Below are 23,495 nucleotides of genomic sequence, written 5' to 3' on the forward strand. Positions count from 1 at the left end.
AGGGATCAGTTTTGGGGACAGGGATCAGTGTTGGGGTCCCACAGGGATCAGTGTTGGGGTCCCACAGGGATCAGTGTTGGGGTCCCACAGGGATCAGTGTTCGGGACCCACAGGGATCAGTGTTGGGGACAGGGATCAGTGTTGGGGTCCCACAGGGATCAGTGTTGGGGACAGGGATCAGTGTTGGGGACAGGGATCAGTGTTGGGGTCCCACAAGGATCAGTTTTGGGGTACCACAGGGATCAGTGTTGGGGTCCCACAGGGATCAGTGTTGGGATCCCACAGGGATCAGTGTTGGGGTCCCACAGGGATCAGAGTTGGGGTCCCACAGGGATCAGTGTTGGGGACCCACAGGGATCAGTGTTGGGGTCCCACAGGGATCAGTGTTGGGGTCCCACAGGGATCAGTGTTGGGGACAGGGATCAGTGTTGGGGACAGGGATCAGTGTTGGGGTCCCACAGGGATCAGTGTTGGGGTCCCACAGGGATCAGTGTTGGGGACCCACAGGGATCAGTGTTGGGGTCCCGCAGGGATCAGTGTTGGGGTCCCACAGGGATCAGTGTTGGGGTCCCACAGGGATCAGTGTTGGGGTCCCACAGGGATCAGTGTTGGGGTCCCACAGGGATCAGTGTTGGGGTCCCGTAGGGATCAGTGTTGGGGTCCCGTAGGGATCAGTGTTGGGGTCCCGTAGGGATCAGTGTTGGGGTCCCTCAGGGATCAGTGTTGGGGTCCTGCAGGGAGCAGTGTTGGGGTCCCACAGGGATCAGTGTTGGGGTCCCACAGGGATCAGTGTTGGGGTCCTGCAGGGAGCAGTGTTGGGATCCCACAGGGATCAGTGTTGGGGTCCCACAGGGATCAATGTTGGGGTCCCACAGGGATCAGTGTTGGGGACCCACAGGGATCAGTGTTGGGGTCCCACAGGGATCAGTGTTGGGGTCCCACAGGGATCAGTGTTGGGGACAGGGATCAGTGTTGGGGACAGGGATCAGTGTTGGGGTCCCACAGGGATCAGTGTTGGGGTCCCACAGGGATCAGTGTTGGGGACCCACAGGGATCAGTGTTGGGGTCCCGCAGGGATCAGTGTTGGGGTCCCACAGGGATCAGTGTTGGGGTCCCACAGGGATCAGTGTTGGGGACAGGGATCAGTGTTGGGGTCCCACAGGGATCAGTGTTGGGGTCCCGTAGGGATCAGTGTTGGGGTCCCGTAGGGATCAGTGTTGGGGTCCCGTAGGGATCAGTGTTGGGGTCCCACAGGGATCAGTGTTGGGGTCCTGCAGGGAGCAGTGTTGGGGTCCCGTAGGGATCAGTGTTGGGGTTCCACAGGGATCAGTGTTGGGGTCCCACAGGGATCAGTGTTGGGGACAGGGATCAGTGTTGGGGTCCCACAAGGATCAGTTTTGGGGTCCCACAGGGATCAGTGTTGGGGACCCACAGGGATCAGTGTTGGGGACCCACAGGGATCAGTGTTGGGGTCCCACAGGGATCAGTGTTGGGGTCCCGTAGGGATCAGTGTTGGGGTCCCGTAGGGATCAGTGTTGGGGTCCCACAGGGATCAGTGTTGGGGTCCTGCAGGGAGCAGTGTTGGGGCTCTTTGTGTTTGTGGTTTAGATATAATTATAATAATCTTTATTCTCACAAGTAGGTTTACATTAACTCTGCAATGAAATTACTGTGAAAAGCCCCTAGTCGCCACACTCCGGCGCCTGTTCGGGTACACAGAGGGAGAATTCAGAATGTCCAATTCATCTAACAGCACGTCTTTGGACTGTGGGAGGAAACCAGAGCACCCGGAGGAAACCCACGCACACACTGGGAGGATGTGCAGACTCCGCACAGACAGTGACCCAAGACCAGAAGTGGGACCCTGGCACTGTGAAGCAACAGAGCTAACCCACTGTGCTACCGTGCTGCCCACTTGGGAATGTAGGAGGGTTGATCAGTAAGTTTGTGGATGATACATTAATTGGTGGGGTGGTCAATAGTGAGGAGGATAGCCTTTGATTACAGGAGGATAGAGACGGGCTGCTCAGCTGGGCTGATCTGTGGCAAATGGAATTTAATCTGGATAAGTGTGAGCTGATGCACTTGGGCAGGACAAACAAGGCAGGGGAATATATGATGAACGGCAGGACCCTGGGTTAGGGTTATTACCGAGGATCAGAGGGACCTTGCTGTGCATGTACACCCGTCCGGTAAGGTAGCAGAGCAGGTGGATACAGTGGGTAAGACGGCCGATGGTATATTTGCCTTTATTAGCCGAGGCACAGAGTTTCAGAGCAGGGAGGTGATGCTGGAACTGTATAAAACGTTGGTTAGGCCACAGCGAGAATATTGTGCGCAGTTCTGGAATCCACATTATAAGAGGGATGTGACAGCACTGGAAAGGGGGCAGAGGATATTTACCAGGATTAAGATCCTGGACTTCACCCCAACAGTTGACAAGATACTGGGCAAAACCCCAACACTTTAATTTAAATTGTCAGACTGTGGGAGAAGGTACTTCAGTCCAGGAGTGATTCCACAAACAAATAGGAATATGGGAGATTAAAATAAACTTCATTACTAACAGATTATTAAAATATCTTTCACATCACACCATAAAATAGCTACAATTACCCCTTAAACAAAACTTAACAATAAACAAAAAACAAATAACAATACAGCACAGGAACAGGCCCCTCGGCTCTCCCAGCCTGTACCGATCACGTGTCCTATCTACACCAACTGTCTGTATCCTTCTATACCCCGTCCGTCATGTGCCTACCCAGATAAGTCTTAAAGGTCACTAACGTGTCTGCCTCAACCACCTCACTTGGCAGTGCATTCCAGGCCACCACCACCCTCTGTGTAAAGAAACTTCCCCCGCACATTTACAGTGAACCTTTCCCCCCCTCACCTTGAACCTGTGCCCCCTTGGAATTGTCATTTCCGCCCTGGGAAAAAGCCTCCAACTGTTCACCCTACCGATACCCCTAATAATGTTATAAACTTCTATCAGGTCTCCCCCTCAGCCTCCGTCTCTCTGGGGAGAACAATCGCAGTTGATTCAATCTCTCCTCATACCCTCCATACCAGGCAACATCCTGGTAAACCTTTTCTGTACTGTCTCCAAAGCCTCCACGTCCTTCTGGTAGTGCTGTGACCAGAATTGGACACAGTTTTCCAAATGTGGCTGAACCAACGTTCTGTATAACTAACATAAGTCCATAAGACTCTTAAGACATTGGAGCAGAATTAGGCAACTCGGCCTATCGAGTCTGCTCCGCCATTCAATCATGGCCGATATTTTCTCATCCCCATTCTCTTGCCTTCTCCCCATAACCCCTGATTCCCTTATTGATCAAGAACCTATCTACCTCTGTCTTAAAGACACTCAGTGATTTGGCCTCCACAGCCGCCCGCGACAGAATGTTCGAGCCTTTATACTCGATACCCCATCCAATGAAGGTAAGCATGCCATATGTTCCTTTACCACCATTTCCACCTATGCTGCCACGTTTAAGGATCTGTGGACCTGCACGCCCAGATCTCTCTGTGTCTCTCTGCTCCTGATGGTTCTGCCATTTATTTTATAGCTCCCACCTGAATTGGATCTACCAAAATGCAGCACCTCACATTTGTCCCGGTTAAATTCCATCTGCCATTTCTCCACCCAATTGAGCAGCCTCTCTGACAATCTTCATCACTATCCGCAACTCCTGCAATCTTAGTATCAGCCGCAAACTTGCTAATCAGACCCGCTACGTTTTCTTCCAAGTCATTTATATATATTACAAAGAGCAGAGGTCCCAGAACTGATCCCAGCGGAACACCACTAGTTACAGACCTCCATTCGGAAAAACAACCTTCCACTGCTACCCTCTGTCTTCTATGGCCAAGCCGGTTCTGAATCCATCCAGCTAGTTCACCCCTGACCCCATGTGATTTAATATTTTGCACCAGTCTGCCACGAGGGACCTTGTAAAGTGCTTTCCTAAAGTACATGGAGAGAACACCCACAGCCCTTCCCTCGTCAATCATTTTTGTCACCTCAAAAAATTCAATTATATTAGTGAGACGTGATCCCTGGTACAAATCCACACTGTCTGTCGCTAATAAGACCATTTCACTTCCAAATGTGCATAGATCCTATCTCTGAGAACCCTTTCCAACAATTTCACTATCACTGACGTCAAGCTCACTGGCCTATAATTACCCAGATTATCCTTGCTACCCTTCTTAAATAACGGGACAACATTGGCTATCCTCCAATCCTCTGGGATCTCACCTGTGGCCAATGAGAACACAAAGATTTCAGTCAGAGACCCAGCGATTTCATCTCTTGTCTCCCTCAGTAATCTGGGATAGATGCCATCTGGCCCTGGGGATTTATCTACCTTAATGCTTTTTAAGCATTAATGCTCTTAATGCTCGTAATAAGGACCTGTTCTAGAGTATTACACATCCCTCTGAGACACCACCAATCAACATGTCCCTCTCCTTTGTGAAAACCGATGCAAAATACTAATTTATGATCTCATCTACTTCCTCTGGTTCTGCACATAATTTCCCTCCTTTGTCCTTGAGTGGGCCAACGCTTTCTCTAGCTACCTTCTTGTTTCTAATATACGTATAAAATGCCAAGAACATTTCTTGACCCCTTTCTGCCCTCCTAACTCCCCGCTTGAGCTCTTTTCTACTTCCCTTGCATTCCTTTTATTTAAATGTCTTGGATAAACCGCTTTGAGAGAAAGAGATCCGTCAGGAACCAGCTTTCAGTTTCTTGCCGATGTCAAACTACAAACTACAGAAAGCGGCTTGTCTATTCACACCCCCAACTAAACTGATTTTTTTCCAGAAACTCAAACATAACACCTGACTGCTTCATCCCCCGGCCCCTCCCATCAACTGCGTCATCTTACAAATGATGTGGAGGTGCCGGCGTTGGACTGGGGTGGGCACAGTAAGAAGTCTTACACCAACCAGGTTACAGTTCAACAGGTTTATTTGGAATCACTAGCTTTTGGAGCACAGCTCCTTCAACAGGTGACTAACTGAATCGATCCAGGTGCGGCGCCAGTTTTGCTGTCGTAGAACTCCACGAATCCTGTCCCGCCATCAACATATAATATCAGGAACGAAGAATCCTGCCAAATGTATCGAATTATCTCCTCCCCAGGGAACCTTCTTTCCCTATCAACAAAATTCCATTAGTCCTTATTTTTATGATTTTTTGATTGTACTTCTGTAGCCAAAATGTCCGGCAGCCTTTCAAACCAGGATTTTTCAAAACAGACCTGCAGCAGTCATACACACTAACCCAGACTGTTAACCCTTCCCACACCAAATACAAAAAACAAGAGGCTGGATTCTCCGTATCCCATCGCCGAAATGGCAGATCGGTGATCGGGCGCAGAATGGGTTATGATTACGTGGGAATCGGGGCCGGCGCCAGTTTGACACTGGTCTGCCATGTTCCGCTCCCTCCATTGGCCGGTCCACCTTTGATGCTCCGCCTCCGATGGGCTGAGTTCCCAATGGTGTGGGCCACATGCGGTCTCAACGGTTGGGAACCTGGTTCCGGCTGTAGACAGTGTTCGACGCCGTCACACATGTCCGGGATCTGTGCCGCTGGCTGGAGGGGCTTCTACAAAGGCCGGAGGAACTGGTGAGGGGTGGGATATGGGGTCGTGGATGGTGGGTTGGGTTCAAACACGGCTGGTGCCATGTTTTCCGGTGCGACTGGTGCGGGTCGTCGGCCTGGGACCCGGCCATTCTCCGGCTGTTTCTGGCACGATCTACCGGTGATAGCCCCTTATCCCTACCGGATTCGGTGAGGGGTCTGTGCCAATTTGCCTGTCGTGAAACTCCTGTTGATTCTCTTTCGCGCCAACACTTAACCTCAGGAACAGAGAGTTTTAGTGATGCAGAGAGATTGGATAGACTGGGATTGTTTTACTTGGAGCAGAGGAGACTGAGGGGGGACAGGATTGAGATGGATAAAATTATGAGGGACATAGATAGACAGGGAGAACCTTTCCCCTTGGTGGAGGGATCAGTGACCAGGGGGCAGAGATTTAAGGTGAGGGGCAGGAGGTTTAGAGGGGATGAGAGGAAAAACCTTTTCACCCAGAGGGTGGTGGGAGTCTGGAACTCGCTGCCTGAAAGGGTGGTGGAGGCACAGACCCTCAAAATTGAAGAAGCATTTAGCTGTGCACTTGTGATCCCAGGGCAGTCAAGGCTATTGGCACGTGCTTGGGAATGGGATTAGAATGGTGTGACATATGGGAGGCTTTTAAAGGCCAGTTGATTGAAGTGCAGGGACAGGCATGTCCCACAGAAATGAAGGATAGAAATGGCAGCATTCTGGAACCATGGATGACAAGGGAAATTGTAAACTTAGTTAAAAGGAAAAAGGAAGCACTCAACAAGTCCAGGCATCTAAAAGCTGACAAAGCCCTTGAGGAGTACAGTGAAAATAGGAAGGAACTTAATCATGCAATTAGGACGGCTAAAAGGGGCCATGAAATATCTTCAGCAAACATGTTGGATACTGTTGAGGGAGATGGCTCACCAGGGGAAGGCAGCAGCAGCCAGGTTCATGGCACCGTGGCTGGCTCTGCTGCACAGCAGGGCAGGAAGAAAAATGGCAGGGCTATAGTGATAGGGGACTCGATCGTAAGGGGAATAGACAGGCGGTTCTGTGGACGCAATCGAGACTCCAGGATGGTATGTTGCCTCCCTGGTGCAAGGGTCAAGGATGTCTCGGAGCGGCTGCAGGACATTCTGGGGGGGGGGGGGGGGGGGTGAACAGCCAGCTGTCGTGGTGCACATAGGCACCAACGATATAGGTAAAAAACGGGATGAGGTCCTACAAGCGGAATTCAGGGAGTTAGGAGTTAAACTAAAAAGTAGGACCTCAAAGGTAGTAATCTCAGGATTGCTACCAGTGCCACGAGCTAGTCAGAGTAGGAATGTCAGGATAGATAGGATGAATGCGTGGCTCGAGAGATGGTGCAAGAGGGAGGGATTCAAATTCCTGGGGCATTGGGACCGGTTCTGGGGGAGGTGGGCCCAGTACAAACCGGACGGTCTGCACTTGGGCAGGACTGGAACCGATGTCCTAGGGGGGGTGTTTTCTAGAGCTGTTGGGGAGGGTTTAAACTAATGTGGCAGGGGGATGGGAACCAATGCTGGAAGTTGGAAGGTAGTAAAACAGGGACAGAAACAAAAGGAAGTAAGGGGAAAAGTGCAAGGCAGAGAAGACATAGTCAGAAATCCATAAGGGCGACAGTACAAGGTACAGTGACTGAGGGGAGCACAGTGAATAGGCCCAGTAATAACAAAAGGAATAAAACTGGAGATGTTAAGATTCAAAACAGAGGTAAAAAAACCAACATAAGTGTACTTTACCTGAATGCTCGTAGTATTCGGAATAAAGTAAATGAGTTGGTGGCACAAATCATCGTAAATGACTATGATTTAGTGGCCATTACTGAAACATGGTTAAAGGATGGTCACGACTGGGAGCTAAATATCCGAGGGTATCAAACTATTCGGAAGGACAGAGTGGATGGTAAGGGAGGTGGTGTTGCTCTGTTATTTAAGGATGACATCCGGGCAATAGTAAGGGATGACATCGGTGCTATGGAGGATAAGGTTGAATCCATTTGGGTGGAAATCAGGAATAGTAAGGCGAAAAAGTCACTGATAGGAGTAGTCTATCGGCCACCAAATAGTAACGAGATGGTGGGGCAGGCAATAAACAAAGAAATAACTGATGCATGTAGAAATGGTACAGCAGTTATCATGGGGGATTTTAATCTACATGTCGATTGGTTTAACCAGGTCGGTCAAGGCAACCGTGAGGAGGAGTGTCTTCCACTGTGAAGACCGACCCAAAAAACCTGTTCAGTTCCTCAGCCATTTCCTCATTTCCCATTATTAAAACTCCCTTCTCATCCTCTAAAGTACCAAATTTACCTTAGCCGCTCTTTTTTGTTTTATATATTTGTAAAAACTTTTACTGTCTGTTTTTATATTCTGAGCAAGTTTACTCTCAAACTCTATCTTACTCTTCTTTATAGCTTTTTTAGTAGCTTTCTGTTGCCCCTTAAATATTTCCCAGTCCTCTAGTCTCCCACCAATCTTTGCCACTTTGTATGCTTTTTCCTTCAATTTGATACTCTCCCTTATTTCCTTAGATATCCACGGTCGATTTTCCCTCTTTCTTCCGTCCTTCCTTTTTGTTGGTATAAACCTTTGCTGAGCACTGTGAAAAATCGCTTGGAAGGTTCTCCACTGTTCCTCAACTGTTCCACCATAAAGTCTTAGCTCCCAGTCTACCTTAGCTAGTTCTTCTCTCATCCCCTTGTAATCTCCTTTATTTAAACACAAAACACTAGTATTTGATTTTACCTTCTCACTCTCCATCTGTATTTTAAATTCCACCATATTGTGATCGCTCCTTCCGAGAGGATCCCTAACTATGAGATTTCATAGAATTTACAGTGCAGAAGTGATCATGAATCATTGCCCTGTATCACGTGGGCTTTCACTTTCTTGACCAATCTGCCATGTGAGACTTTGTCAAACACCTTGCTAAAACCTATGTACACCACATCCACCGCACTATCTTCATCAACCAGTCTTGTCACCTCCTCAAAGAATTTGATTGAATTTGTGAGGCAAGACCTTTCTTTAACAAATCCATGCTGACTATCCTGACTAGTCCCTCACTTTCTATGTGACAGTTAATCCTATCTCTCAGGTTTCATTTACTAATTTCCCCACCACTGCCGTTAGATTAACCGGCCTATAATTGTTCGGCATTTCCTTTGATCCCTTTTTAAACAATGGGACCACGTCTGTATTTCCCCAGTCCTCCAGTACATCCCCTGTGTCCAGTGAGGATTGGAAAATCATCCTCCTAGCATCTGCTATCTCCTCCCTGACCTACTTCAGTAGCCTCGGAAACAATCCATCTGGCCCTGGCGACTTAGCAACTTTCGAGGATTCCAATCCTTCGAGTGCTTCCTCTCTGTGATTATCCCATTCTGTATCTCACAGTGTTCCTCCTGGACAACTATATCTGCATCATCCATTTCCTTTGTAAACATAGAGACAAAATATTCATTTAAAACCCTTCCCACAGCCTCTGCATCTTCACACAAGTTTCCCCCCCCCCCCCTTCATCTCTGATAGGCCCCACTGTGTTTCCTTACCTAACCTTTTACCATTAATATACTGGCAAAACAATTTGGGTAATCTTTAACTTTACTCACTAATCTTTTTTCATGCCCTCTCTTCGATTTCCTTATTTCCTTTTGACTTTGTCCCTGCAGTTTCTATATTTGTCCAGACTATCTGCAGTGCTTTGTTCTTTATGTCTATTGGACACTTTCTTTCTCTGTTCGATCTTCTCCTGTTTTCCTCTAGACCTCCGGGGGGGTCCAGATTTGGCAGTCCCACTCTTATTCATGGAGGGGACATGTCTACTTTGTACATTTAGTTTCTCTCCTTGAAATGAAATGAAAATCGCTTATTATCACGAGTAGGCTTCAATGAAGTTACTGTGAAAAGCCCCTAGTTGCCACATTCCGGCGCCTGTTCGGGGAGGCTGTTACAGGAATCGAACTGTGCTGCTGGCCTGCTTGGTCTGCTCTCAAAGCCAGCGATTTAGCCCAGTGAGCTAAACAGCCCCTTTGAGTGCTTCCCACAGGTTTCCCACTGATTAATCCTCCAGCAATGCCGGCCAGCCCACCTCAGCCAAGTCCCTTCTCATTCCTGCAGAATTTCTCTTCCCCCAGTTCAATATTCTTACTCCTGCTTCATCTCTGTCCGTTTCCATGGTGATAAGACCATCAATTCACTAGACACGTGCTTTGAGATAGGAACAGTGGTTTTAATCTACTTACTACAGAGCCAGCCTGTTACACGTTGAACTCTCGATGAACTGGTCAGCTGGCTCTGGGCATCGATATTTATACAGCAGTCCAGGGGGAGGAGCGAAGGGTGGAGCCCTGGTGAGATTGGCAAAGAGAGGAGGAGGGGGGGCGATGCGCAGTGTGGTTAGGCTGCAGATAGTGAGTGGGGGCAGGGGCCCGCCGAAGCTGAGGGTGAGGCTCTTGAGGTTACACTGAAAATCTAGGCCCAATAAGAGTTGGGCGCAGAGTTCGGGCAGGACGTAGAGCTGGAATTTGGCATAGCTAGCGCCTTGGATTGTGAGCGTCGGGCAGTGCGCCCTTGGATCTGAACAGAGTGGGAGCCCGAAGCGAGGGAGATAGTTTGCCACGCGGGGAAAACGGGGAGCGAACAGCGTCTTACCAGATCTGGGTGTATGAAGCTCTCAGTGCTCCCTGCAGTCAAAAAGGCACGGCGTGCTGTACCCGTTAATTTGGACCGTCGCCATCGAGTTTCGCAGATGCTTCGGGCGCGATTGGTCCAGAGTGACTGCGCTGAGTTGCGGGTAGTCGGCGGCTCGATCAGCTGTGCTGGAGTGGCCCCGTGATGACTGTCCTCTGAGTTCGTAGTCGTCGAGGTGAGTTTCAGAGTTTGAAGGGGATGGATCCCAAGATGGCCGCCCCCATGAATCGCACATGGCCGGCCGCATGGAGGAGGATTGCCAAGATGGCTGCCCCCATGAGTCGCACATGGCTGGCCGTGTGGAGGAGGATTGCCAAGATGGCCGCCCCCATGAGTCGCACATGGCCGGCCGCATGGAGGAGGATTGCCAAGATGGCCGCCCCCATGAGTTGCACATGGCCGGCCGCATGGAGGAGGATTGCCAAGATGGCCGCCCCCATGAGTCGCACATGGCCGGCCGCATGGAGGAGGATTGCCAAGATGGCTGCCCCCATGAGTCGCACATGTCGGGTGGGGGCGGAGTCGGCATACAGGCTGCAGCATTTCGGGGCCTGCAGGCCTGTGAATTCAGGGAAAGAGTGCTTTGAGCCGTGGTAGGGTTAGAGGCTGGGGCTTTCTTCGGCAGACACACTCTGGTATAGTGTCCTTTTCGCCCGCAGCTGCTGCAGGTTGCGGATCGGGCCGGGCAGTGCTGCCGCGGGTGCTGGCTTTGGCTGCAGAAATGGCAGGCTGGAGCAGCCGAGTAGCTGGCTGGAGCAGCCGAGTAGCTGGCTGGGGCAGCAGGGTAACTGGCTGGGGCAGCAGAGTAACTGGCTGGGGCAGCAGAGTAACTGGCTGGGGCAGCAGAGTAACTGGCTGGGGCAGCAGAGTAACTGGCTGGGGCAGCAGAGTAACTGGCTGGGGCAGCAGAGTAACTGGCTGGGGCAGCAGAGTAACTGGCTGGGGCAGCAGAGTAACTGGCTGGGGCAGCAGAGTAACTGGCTGGGGCAGCAGAGTAACTGGCTGGGGCAGCCGAGTAGCTGGCTGGGGCAGCCGAGTAGCTGGCTGGGGCAGCAGAGTAACTGGCTGGGGCAGCAGAGTAACTGGCTGGGGCAGCAGAGTAACTGGCTGGGGCAGCAGAGTAGCTGGCTGGGGCAGCATTGTGGCTGGGCGGCCGCACGGCGCAGGCCTGGGGGAGTCGCTGGTCGGGGGCCCATGACGGGGTCGCGGGGTCCGCGGGGAATGAGGTGAGGCTGCAGAAGGAGACCTCCATGGTGGTAGCAAGTTCAACAGTCGCTTCAAGGTTTAGGGTCCCCTTTTCCAGCAGTCGCTGGCGCACATAATTTGACCTAAGGCCCACAACAAAGGCATCGCGTACAGCAAGTTCTCTCTGTTCTGCCGCGGTAACCGCCTGGTAACTACAGTCACTGGATAAAGTTTTAAGCTCTCTCGGGAATTCTGCGAGCGATTCCGTAGGCCGCTGGCGGTGAGTAGTGAACACGTGTCGTGCGTAGACTTCATTAACAGGCCTCACATACATTTTGTCGAGTAGCGCTAGGGCTTCAGTATACGAACCGGCGCAGTTTAGTTGAGTAGAGATTCTGTGGCTCACCCTCGCGTGCAGTAGGCTCAGTTTCTGCTCCTCCGTTGTTTCGGCTGTGCTTGCTTCCGCCAGGTAGGCTTTAAAACACCGCAGCCAATGAGAAAAAATGTCTTTTGCCTCTGCATCCTGTGGGTGGAGTTCCAGTCGCTCAGGCTTGAGGGCTGATTCCATGATTGATCCTGACTGTTTCTTAAGTAGATTAAATTGATGGAACCATCAATTCACTAGACACGTGCTTTAAGATATGAACAGTGGTTTTAATCTACTTACAACAGAGCCAGCCTGTTCCGCGTTGAACTCTCGATGAACTGAACGACTGGCTCTGAGCATTGGTATTTATACAGCAGTCCAGGGGGAGGAGTCATGGGCGGAGCCAAGGGTGGAGCCCTGTACAAACTCCTAAGCATTCCCAGAGCTACTCTCCCTAGTGGTCGGGCAATGCAACTGTGCTTACAATCGTACGGTCTCATATATATATCACAGTGTTAATTACAGAGTTACATTCACCACACTGTCTCTCTGTATCTCTTTCTGTCTCTCTCTCTGTGTCTCTCTCTGTGTCTCTTTCTGCCTCTCTCTCTGTCTCTGTGTCTCTTTCTGTCTCTCTTTCCATCTCTCTCTCTTTCTGTCTTTCCCTCTCTCTCTGTCTGTCTCTCTCTCTCTCCATCTCACTCTTTCCGTCTCTCTCTCTGTCTCTCCCCTTCTGTCTCTCCCTCTCCGTTCTCTCTCTGTCTCTGCCTCTCCTCGTCTCTCTCTCTCTCTGTGTCTCCCTCTCTCTCTGTCCGTCTCTCTCTCTCCGTCTCTCTCTCTCGGTCTCTCTCTCTGTCTCTCCCCTTCTGTCTCTCCCTCTCTGTCTCTCTCTCTGTCTCTCCCTCTCCCCGTCTCTCTCTCTCTCTGGTCTCTCTCTCTCTCTCTCTCTCTGTCTCTCTCTCTCTCTCTCTCTGTGTCTCTCTCTCTCTCTCTCTGTGTCCCTCTCCCCGTCTCTCTCTCTCTCTCTGTGTCCCTCTCTCTCTCTCTGTCTCTCTCTCTCTGTCTCTCTCTCTCTGTCTCTCCCTCTCCCCGTCTCTCTCTCTCTCTCTCTGTCTGTCTCCGTCTCTCTCTCTCTCTCTCTGTCTCTCTCTCTCTGTCTATCTCTCTCTGTCTCTCTCTCTCTCTGTCTCTCTCTCTCTCTCTCCCCGTCTCTCTCTCTCTCTCCCCGTCTCTCTCTCTCTCTCTCTGTCTGTCTCTGTCTCTCTCTCTGTCTCTGTCTCTCTCTCTCTCCCCGTCTCTCTCTCTCTCTGTCTCTCTGTCTCTCTCTCTCTCTGTCTCTCTCTCTCCTCTCTCTCTGTCTCTCTCTGTGTCTCTCTCTCTCTGTCTGTCTCTGTCTCTCTCTTCTCCTCGTCTCTCCTCCCCCCTCGTCTGTCCTCTCTCTCTCTCTCTGTCTCTCTCTCCCGTCTCTCTCTCTCTCTGTCTGTCTCCGTCTCTCTCTCTCTCTCTCTGTTCTCTCTCTCTGTCTCCCCGTCTCTCTCTCTCTCTCCCTCTCTCTCCCCCCGTCTCTCTCTCTCTCTCTCTGTCTGTCTCTGTCTCTCTCTCTGTCTCTCTGTCTCTCTCTCTCTCTCCGTCTCTCTCTGTCTCTCTGTCTCTCTCTCTCTCTGTCTCTCTCTCTCTCTGTCTCTCTCTGTGTCTCTCTCTCTCTGTCTGTCTCTCTCTCTCTCTCTCTCTCTCTCTGTCTCTCTCTCTGTCTCTCTGTCTCTCTCCTCTCTCTCCCCGTCTCTCTCTCTCTCTCTGTCTGTCTCCGTCTCTCTCTCTCTCCTCTCTCTCTCTCTCTGCCTCTCTCTCTCTCTGTCTCTCTCTCTCTCTCTCTGTCTCTCTCTCTCTCTCTCTCTGTCTGTCTCTCTCTCTCTCTCTCTCTCTCTGCCTCTCTCTCTCTCTGTCTCTCTCTCTCTCTCTCTGTCTCTCTCTCTGTCTCTCTGTCTCTCTCTCTCTCTCTCCCCGTCTCTCTCTCTCTCTCTCTGTCTGTCTCTGTCTCTCTCTCTATCTCTCTCTCTCTCCACCCTGATGCAGTGTGATCTCTGATGTGACCACAAGGTAATGATATTTAAATGAAGATTTGCCTTGTGTTTTGTGTTGGATTGAAGGTTATTTTCTGTGTTTTGCAGCTATTGATTCTCCGGATGATGATGTCTCTGTCTGGCTCGCCCAGTCTGGAGGAGGAGATGCTGACTTGGTTTGTCCGCCCTGGTATGTCCTCTTCGAAAACTCTCCCAAGACAGTCTGCAGGCACGTTGCTGCCTTTACTGATGGCTCTGCAGCAGTTAACAGCACCACCAAGACCCGGGATGTCCCGGATTTCTCAAAGATCGATTCAGGGAAGCCACTTCCCCGCGGACGAACACTTTCCTTGGATTCCAAACTAACGACTGTGAGATGCCAAGTGCAGCGAGGGGATGGTGGGCAAGTGTGTACCCTCTCCAGCGATGACTCAGGTGAAGACATCGCCCCTCCATCATCAATCAAACCATTCCCTCAACCTGCACTGGAGCAATCCCACAGGAGAAATATCCCATCCACACTCAGCCCAAGGAACTGGCTCCAGACCCCAGTCTGACTGACTGATGGGGAGTAAAGAATATCACACTGGATAATCAGCACAATGATCGCCTGTTGGGTTTATCTTTGTGTCTGACGGTTGGACGATGTGTGTAGAGGATCAGGATGGAAGGGGGTATATGTATGTGGGGGGGGGGGGGGGGAGGGGTATGTATGTATGTGTCTATGTGGGAGGGGTGTATGTGTGTGTGTGTGTGGGGAGGGATGTATGTGTGTGTGTGTGGGGGGGGTGTATGTGTCTATGTGGGGATGGATGTATGTGTGTGTGTGGGGGGGTGTATGTGTCTATGTGGGGGGGGTGTATGTGTGTGTGTGTGGGGGGGTATATGTGTGTGTGGGGGGGTATATGTGTGTGTGGGGGGGTGTATGTGTCTATGTGGGGGGGTGTATGTGGGGGGGGGTATATGTGTCTATGTGGGGGGGGTGTATGTGGGGGGTGTATGTGGGGGGGTGTATGTGGGGGGGTGTATGTGTATATGTGGGGGGGGGGTGTATGTGTATATGTGGGGGGGGTGTATGTGTATATGTGGGGGGGGTGTATGTATTAGGGGCGGGTGTGTGGGTGTGGCCAGTGTGGGTCCTGCAACAATAACGTGGTTGGGGAGGGGGTGGCACAGTGTGGTGTTATCACTGGGTTAGTACATAGAACGATACAGCGCAGTACAGGCCCTTCGGCCCTCGATGTTGCACCGACATGGAAAAAATCTAAAGGCCATCTAACCTACACTATGCCCTTATCATCCATATGCTTATCCAATAAATTTTTAAATGCCCTCAATGTTGGCGAGTTCACTACTGTTGCAGGTAGGGCATTCCACGGCCTCACCACTCTTTGCGTAAAAAACCCACCTCTGACCTCTGTCCTATATCTATTACCCCTCAATTTAAGGCTATGTCCCCTCGTGCTAGCCACCTCCATCCGCGGGAGAAGGCTCTCGCTGTCCACCCTATCTAACCCTCTGATCATTTTGTATGCCTCTATTAAGTCACCTCTTAACCTTCTTCTCTCTAACGAAAACAACCTCAAGTCCATCAGCCTTTCCTCATAAGATTTTCCCTCCATACCAGGCAACATCCTGGTAAATCTCCTCTGCACCCGTTCCAAAGCTTCCACGTCCTTCCTATAATGAGGCGACCAGAACTGTACGCAATACTCCAAATGCGGCCGTACTAGAGTTTTGTACAACTGCAACATGACCTCATGGCTCCGGAACTCAATCCCTCTACCAATAAAGGCCAACACACCATAGGCCTTCTTCACAACCCTATCAACCTGGGTGGCAACTTTCAGGGATCTATGTACATGGACACCGTGATCCCTCTGCTCATCCACACTACCAAGAATTTTACCATTAGCCAAATATTCCGCATTTCTGTTATTCTTTCCAAAGTGAATCACCTCACACTTCTCCACATTAAACTCCATTTGCCACCTCTCAGCCCAGCTCTGCAGCTTATCTATGTCCCTCTGTAACCTGCAACATCCTTCCGCACTGTCTACAACTCCACCGACTTTAGTGTCGTCTGCAAATTTACTCACCCATCCTTCTGCGCCCTCCTCTAGGTCATTTATAAAAATGACAAACAGCAACGGCCCCAGAACAGATCCTTGTGGTACGCCACTCGTAACTGAACTCCATTCTGAACATTTCCCATCAACTACCACTCTCTGTCTTCTTTCAACTAGCCAATTTCTGATCCACATCTCTAAATCACCCTCAATCCCCAGCCTCCGTATTTTCTGCAATAGACGACCGTGGGGAACCTTATCAAACGCTTTACTGAAATCCATATACACCACATCAACTGCTCTACCCTCGTCTACCTGTTCAGTCACCTTCTCAAAGAACTCGATAAGGTTTGTGAGGCATGACCTACCCTTCACAAAACCATGCTGACTGTCCCTAATCATATTATTCCTATCTAGATGATTATAAATCGTATCTTTTATAATCCTCTCCAAGACTTTACCCACCACAGACGTTAGGCTCACCGGCCTATAGTTACCGGGGTTATCTCTACTCCCCTTCTTGAACAAAGGGACCACATTTGCTATCCTCCAGTCCTCTGGCACTATTCCTGTAGCCAATGATGACCTAAAAATCAAAGCCAAAGGCTCAGCAATCTCTTCCCTGGCTTCCCAGAGAATCCTAGGATAAATCCCATCCGGCCCCGGGGACTTATCTATTTTCACCTTGTCCAGAATTGCCAACACTTCTTCCCTACGCACCTCAATGCCATGTATTCTAATAGCCTGGGTCTCAGCATTCTCCTCCACAATATTATCTTTTTCTTGAGTGAATACTGACGAAAAGTATTCATTTAGTATCTCGCTTATCTCCTCAGCCTCCACACACAACTTCCCACCACTGTCCTTGACTGGCCCTACTCTTACCCTAGTTATTCTTTTATTCCTGACATACCTATAGAAAGCTTTTGGGTTTTCCTTGATCCTACCTGCCAAAGACTTCTCATGTCCCCTCCTTGCTCGTCTCAGCTCTCTCTTTAGATCCTTCCTCGCTTCCTTGTAAATATCAAGCGCCCCAACTGAAACTTCACGCCTCATCTTCACATAGGCCTCCTTCTTCCTCTTAACAAGAGATTCCACTTCTTTGGTAAACCACGGTTCCCTCGCTCGACCCCTTCCTCCCTGCCTGACTGGTACGTACTTATCAAGAACATGCAATAGCTGTTCCTTGAACAAGCTCCACATATCCAGTGTGCCCAACCCTTGCAGCCTACTTCTCCAACCAACACATCCTAAGTCATGTCTGATGGCATCATAATTGCCCTTCCCCCAGCTATAACTCTTGCCCTGCGGGGTATACTTATCCCTTTCCATCACTAACGTAAAGGTCACCGAATTGTGGTCACTGTTTCCAAAGTGCTCACCTACCTCCAGATCTAACACCTGGCCTGGTTCATTACCCAAAACCAAATCCAATGTGGCCTCGCCTCTTGTTGGCCTGTCAACATATTGTGTCAGGAAACCCTCCTGCACACATTGTACAAAGAATGACCCATCTAATGAACTCGAACTATATCTTTTCCAGTCAATATTTGGAAAGTTAAAGTCTCCCATAACAACTACCCTGTTACTTTCGCTCTTTTCCAGAATCATCTTCGCCATCCTTTCCTCTACATCCCTAGAACTATTAGGTGGCCTATAGAAAACTCCCAACAGGGTGACCTCTCCTTTCCTGTTTCTAACCTCAGCCCATACTACCTCAGAAGAAGAGTCCCCATCTAGCATCCTTTCCGCCACCGTAATACTGTCCTTGACTAGCAGCGCCACACCTCCCCCTCTTTTGCCCCCTTCTCTGAACTTACTAAAACACCTAAACCCCGGAACCTGCAACAACCATTCCTGTCCCTGCTCTATCCATGTCTCTGAAATGGCCACAACATCGAAGTCCCAGGTACCAACCCATGCTGCCAGTTCCCCTACCTTATTTCGTATACTCCTGGCATTGAAGTAGACACACTTCAAACCACCTACCTGAACACTGGCACCCTCCTGCGAAGTCAAATCTGTGCTCCTGACCTCTATACTCTCAATCTCCCGTACCCTAAAACTACAATCCAGGTTCCCATGCCCCTGCTGAATTAGTTTAAACCCCCCCAAAGAGCACTAACAAATCTCCCCCCCAGGATATTGGTGCCCGTCAGGTTCAGATGTAGACCATCCTGTCTATAGAGGTCCCACCTTCCCCAGAAAGAGCCCCAGTTATCCAGAAATCTGAATCCCTCCCGCCTGCACCATCCCTGTAGCCACGTGTTTAATTGCTCTCTCTCCCTATTCCTCATCTCACTATCACGTGGCACGGGCAACAACCCAGAGATAACAACTCTGTTTGTTCTCGCTCTGAGCTTCCATCCTAGCTCCCTAAAGGCCTGCCTGACATCCTTGTCCCCTTTCCTACCTATGTCGTTAGTGCCAATGTGGACTACGACTTGGGGCTGCTCCCCCTCCCCCTTAAGGACCCGGAAAACACGATCTCGATCCTGAGACCCAGAGTAACGCTCTGGGAACCCAGGTTCAGATCCCACCATCGCTGAGGGTGAAATCTGAATTCAATAAAAATCTGGAATTGAAAGTCTAACGATGACCATGAAGCCCATTGTCGATTGTTGTAAACTCCCATCTGGGTCACTAATGTCCTTTAGGGAAGGAAATCTGCCGTCCTTACCCGGTCTGACCTACATGTGACTCCAGACCCACAGAAAACCCCTCTGTGCCACAATTCTCCTGACACCGGGGCCAGACCCAGTATCCACAAGCGGGAAATCCCTTTGTCCAACCAGATAATTGATTCCTCTCCGTCCCAACAAATGGAAACTGGTTTCTGGACAAGCTGTAACGCAAAGCTGCCGTGAAATACTTGTTTTCCCAAGTCACTGCCGGGCTGGGAACTCTGTCCCCAAGTCACTGCCGGGCTGGGAACTCTGTCCCTCTGGGAACTCTGTCCCTCTGTCAGACCCGCTGAGATTCTCCAGCGTTTTCTCTCCTTTTCCCATTCCCAGCAACCTGACTGTGCAGCACAGTGGTTCGCACTGTGGCTTCACAGGGCCAGGGTCCCGGGTTCGATTCCCGGCTGGGTCACTGTCTGTGCGGAGTCTGTACGTCCTCCCCGTGTCTGCGTGGGTTTCCTCCGGGTGCTCCGGTTTCCTCCCACAGTCCAAAGACGTGCAGGTAGGTGAATTGACCATGATAAATTGCCCGTAGTGTCCAAAGGTGTTGGGAGGGTGTGTTGGGTTATGGGGATGGGATGGAAGTGAGGGCTTAAGTGGGTCTGTGCAGACTCAATGGGCCGAATGGCCTCCTTCTGCACTGTATGTCCTATGACTATTTTGATTTTATTTCATTGTTTCACCAACAATTCAGTTTGTAACTTTTACTAAAAAAGCTAATATTTTTACCTGTGTTTCTGTTCAAAATATTTAATTAACGTTTTTGCCAAGTGATTACTTACAGTTTTGCAAGTGTATAATAATTAAACAATGTGGATAATTATATTTTATTTCCAAATAAATTAACATATAAAATAACCACCTCAGCTTCAATTTGACAGCGTGCTGTGGCGACATTAGAAGCCAGCTGAGTGATCCGAGAACGAGCAGATTGCATTCCTGCTCCAGCTCAGGTTCCGGCTCCGGTTCCAGCTCCGGTTCCGGCTCCGGTTCTGGTTCCAGCTCCGGTTCCTGCTCGAGTTCCGGCTCTGGTTCCAGCTCAGGTTCCTGCTGGAGTTCCGGCTCTGGTTCCTGCCCCGGATCTGGCTCCAGTTCCGGCTCTGGCTCTGGTTCCAGCTACGGTTCCGGCTCCAGTTCTGGTTCCAGCTCCAGTTCCTGCTCCGGATCCGGTTCCAGCTCCTGTTCTGGCTCCGGTTCTGGTTCCAGCTCCAGTTCCTGCTCGAGTTCCAGCTCTGGCTCTGGTTCCAGCTCCGGTTCCTGCTCGAGTTCCGGCTCTGGTTCCAGCACCGGTTCCTGCTGGAGTTCCGGCTCTGGTTCCTGCCTCGGATCTGGCTCCAGTTCCGGCTCTGGCTCTGGTTCCAGCTCCGGCTCCTGCTGGAGTTCCGGCTCTGGTTCCTGCCCCGGTTCTGGCTCCAGTTCCGGCTCTGGCTCTGGTTCCAGCTCCGCTTCCTGCTCGAATTCCGGCTCTGGTTCCAGCACCGGTTCCTGCTGGAGTTCCGGCTCTGGTTCCTGCCCCAGTTCTGGCTCCAGTTCCGGCTCTGGCTCTGGTTCCAGCTCCGGTTCCTGCTCGAATTCCGGCTCTGGTTCCAGCACCGGTTCCTGCTGGAGATCCGGCTCTGGTTCCTGCCTCGGATCTGGCTCCAGTTCCGGCTCTGGCTCTGGTTCCAGCTCCGGCTCCTGCTGGAGTTCCGGCTCTGGTTCCTGCCCCGGTTCTGGCTCCAGTTCCGGCTCTGGCTCTGGTTCCAGCTCCGGCTCCTGCTAGAGTTCTGGCTCTGGTTCCTGCCCCGGTTCTGGCTCCAGTTCCGGCTCTGGCTCTGGTTCCAGCACCGGTTCCTGCTGGAGTTCCGGCTCTGGTTCCTGCCCCGGATCTGGCTCCAGTTCCGGCTCTGGCTCTGGTTCCAGCTACGGTTCCGGCTCCAGTTCTGGTTCCAGCTCCAGTTCCTGCTCCGGATCCGGTTCCAGCTCTGGCTCTGGTTCCAGCACCGGTTCCTGCTGGAGTTCCGGCTCCGGTTCCTGCTCCGGATCTGGCTCCAGTTCCGGCTCTGGTTCCAGCTCCGGTTCCTGCTCGAGTTCCGGCTCTGGTTCCAGCTCCGGTTCCTGCTCTTGTTTCGGCTCCAGCTCCGGTTCCAGCTCCTTGTTCATTCCTCATCTCCCAGCTTTCCATTTACACCACAGCCAGAAAGTTTCTTACAAATTTCTGAAACACGACCTCAAGATCTCATGATTCGCTGAGTCAAATACTTTTGACAGGTTGATGAATGTGAAGGAGTCACAGTGGTGAAATACGCAGGAACACAGGAAATAGGAGCGGAAGTCGCAATTGAGCCCTTTGAGCTGCTCCGCCATTCAATCAGATCATGGCTGACCTCTTCCTGGTCTGTAATCCACCTCCCAGCCTGTTCCCCCTATCCCGATAACTCCTTTTTATCAGGAATATATCAACCTCCTCCTTGAAACCATTTAATGATTGAGACTCCACCGCACTATGGGGCAGCGAGTTCCACAAACTCACCACCCTCTGCGGGAAGTAGTTCCTCCTCATCTCAGTTCTAAATCTACTGCCTCGCAACCTCTATCTGTGACCTCTCGGTCTAGGTTGCCCCACAAGGGGGAGCATTTGGTCTATGTTTACTTTATCAATCCCTTTTAGTATTTTGTACACCTCGATCAGATACCCTTTCATCCTTCTGAACTCCAGTGAGTATAAGCCCAAACTGTTTAATCTCTCCTCATACGTCAACCCTTTCATCCCCGGAATCAATCTGGCGAACCTCCTCTGAACTGCCTCCAATCCACCACATCCTTCCTCAAATAAGGAGACCAAAACTGGACACAATACTCCAGATGTGGTCTCACCAACACTCTATACAATTGCATCAACACTTCTCTACTTTTATACTCCAGTCCTTTTACAATATAAACTATGAAATGCAAATCACTTAGTGTCACAAGTAGGCTTCGAATGAAGTTACTGTGAAAAGCCCCTAGTCGCCACATTCCGGCGCCTGTTCGGGGAGGCTGTTACGGGAATCGAACCGTGCTGCTGGCCTGCTTGGTCTGCTTTCAAAGCCAGCGATTTAGCCCAGTGTGCTAAACAGCCCCGTGCCCCTAACATTGCATCTGTATTTTTAATTACATGCTGTACCTTGTAATTGAAAATATGGAAAGATATGTCATTTGAAACATGGAAGTCTGGCAATACCTGATCTAAGAATGTAGGGAATAATCCCACAAAGGATTAACAGCAGCTCCAGGAGAGGATTGTAAAATGCAGATAGCCTTTGTCAAGCAGGCACAGCAAACAAAACAAGCAGGTCCCTCATGACACAATTGAGTGAATTTTAGTATACAGCTAAAAGCAATGTTTTGCATCACCTTTTGAAGGTAGGTAAGCAGATGGAAAAGAATGGATAAGGTTTTCAGTTGAATTTGGTGACATGTTTAAATGTCTTTTAACTCACAGCCGATTGAATTTTTAGTATAAAGCTAAAAGCAATATTTCACACCTTTATTGAAATTAAGTAAGCAGATGGAAAAGAATGGATGAAGTTTTCAGTTGAATTAGGTGACAATTGCTTAGGTGTGAAATTCTGCTGACACCAGGTGAATATGGGAAGCTGGAGACAACGTGTCTCTGAGAACACAAATTAGACCCAAACTCGTTGGAATTTAGAAGGGTGAGGGGGGATCTTATAGAAACATATAAAATTATGAAGGGAATAGATAGGATAGATGCGGGCAGGTTGTTTCCACTGGCGGGTGAAAGCAGAACTATGGGGCATTGCCTCAAAATAAGGGGAAGTGGATTTAGGACTGAGTTTAGGAGGAACTTCTTCACCCAAAGGGTTGTGAATCTATGGAATTCCTTGCCCAGTGAAGCAGTTGAGGCTCCTTCATTACATGTTTTTAAGGTAAAGATAGATAGTTTTTTGAAGAATAAAGGGATTAAGGGTTATGGTGTTCAGGCCGAAAAGTGGAGCTGAGTCCACAAAAGATCAGCCATGATCTAATTGAATGGCGGAGCAGGCTCGAGGGGCCAGATGGCGACTCCTGCTCCTAGTTCTTATGAAAGTCAAAATTATGAGCTGGGGACACAATTTGATTATAAAACTATAGAAATGACAGGAACCAGAAGTCACACCACTTTGAAGTCAAAGCATTTTTGAACATCACAAAGGAAACAATGTAATCAGATCTATGAGATGAGGTCATGCTCAAAATGAATTAGATTAAAGGTACCTTTTACAATCTAACTAAAATAAAGTTACTTTACAATAAAGTCATGAAAACTTAACAACTGTTAGATATATAAACCTTGAGAATGGGGACAGCCAGCAGAGTCAGCTCTCCTAGCTCGGTCCATGGGAAGAATAGAACATAGCAACCGAGCAGAACAGTGAATTCATCTGATGAAGACCAAAAGCTAAAGAAGAGAGATTGTCAAGGTTGACCTGGATGTCTCTTCAACCAACCTGGAGAATCCAGAAGCAAGATCTTTTTACTTTTCTGTAAAGACAGTGATTGCATCTTTCAAAAGAAAAAATATAATAATAAAAAACTTTAAAGATTTAACCAGAAACAGTGGTTATTACAAAGTCTACTTTACTTACTTAGCAATGTGGGATCCAGGATTGATGCTACTAAGGGGTAAGTAGATAAAATTCTTTGGTGAAGGTATGGGTTATACCGGGGGATAACTTGAAAATACAGTTTGACCTGAATAGCACCCACTGAAGCCTGCATCGGAGTCAGGGAGTGAGAATCCCTGTTCACCATTTAGAATATCGAC

General features: G+C 49.8%; 1 protein-coding gene across 1 annotated transcript in view; it reads left to right on the plus strand.

The window, feature by feature from the left end:
• The window catches only part of LOC119963784 (rhotekin-2-like), a 144,555-nt gene extending 129,916 nt beyond the window's left edge, over positions 1 to 14,639 (plus strand). Inside the window, exon 3 of the mRNA XM_038793068.1 lies at positions 14,065 to 14,639. Coding sequence (XP_038648996.1) covers positions 14,065 to 14,513 — 449 coding nt within the window. The 3' untranslated portion in view covers positions 14,514 to 14,639. The remainder of the gene's footprint in view (positions 1 to 14,064) is intronic.
• The last annotated feature ends 8,856 nt before the right edge of the window (positions 14,640 to 23,495 follow it).

This window comes from Scyliorhinus canicula, chromosome 3 (genome assembly GCF_902713615.1).
Source record: "Scyliorhinus canicula chromosome 3, sScyCan1.1, whole genome shotgun sequence".
Lineage (NCBI taxonomy): Eukaryota > Metazoa > Chordata > Chondrichthyes > Carcharhiniformes > Scyliorhinidae > Scyliorhinus > Scyliorhinus canicula.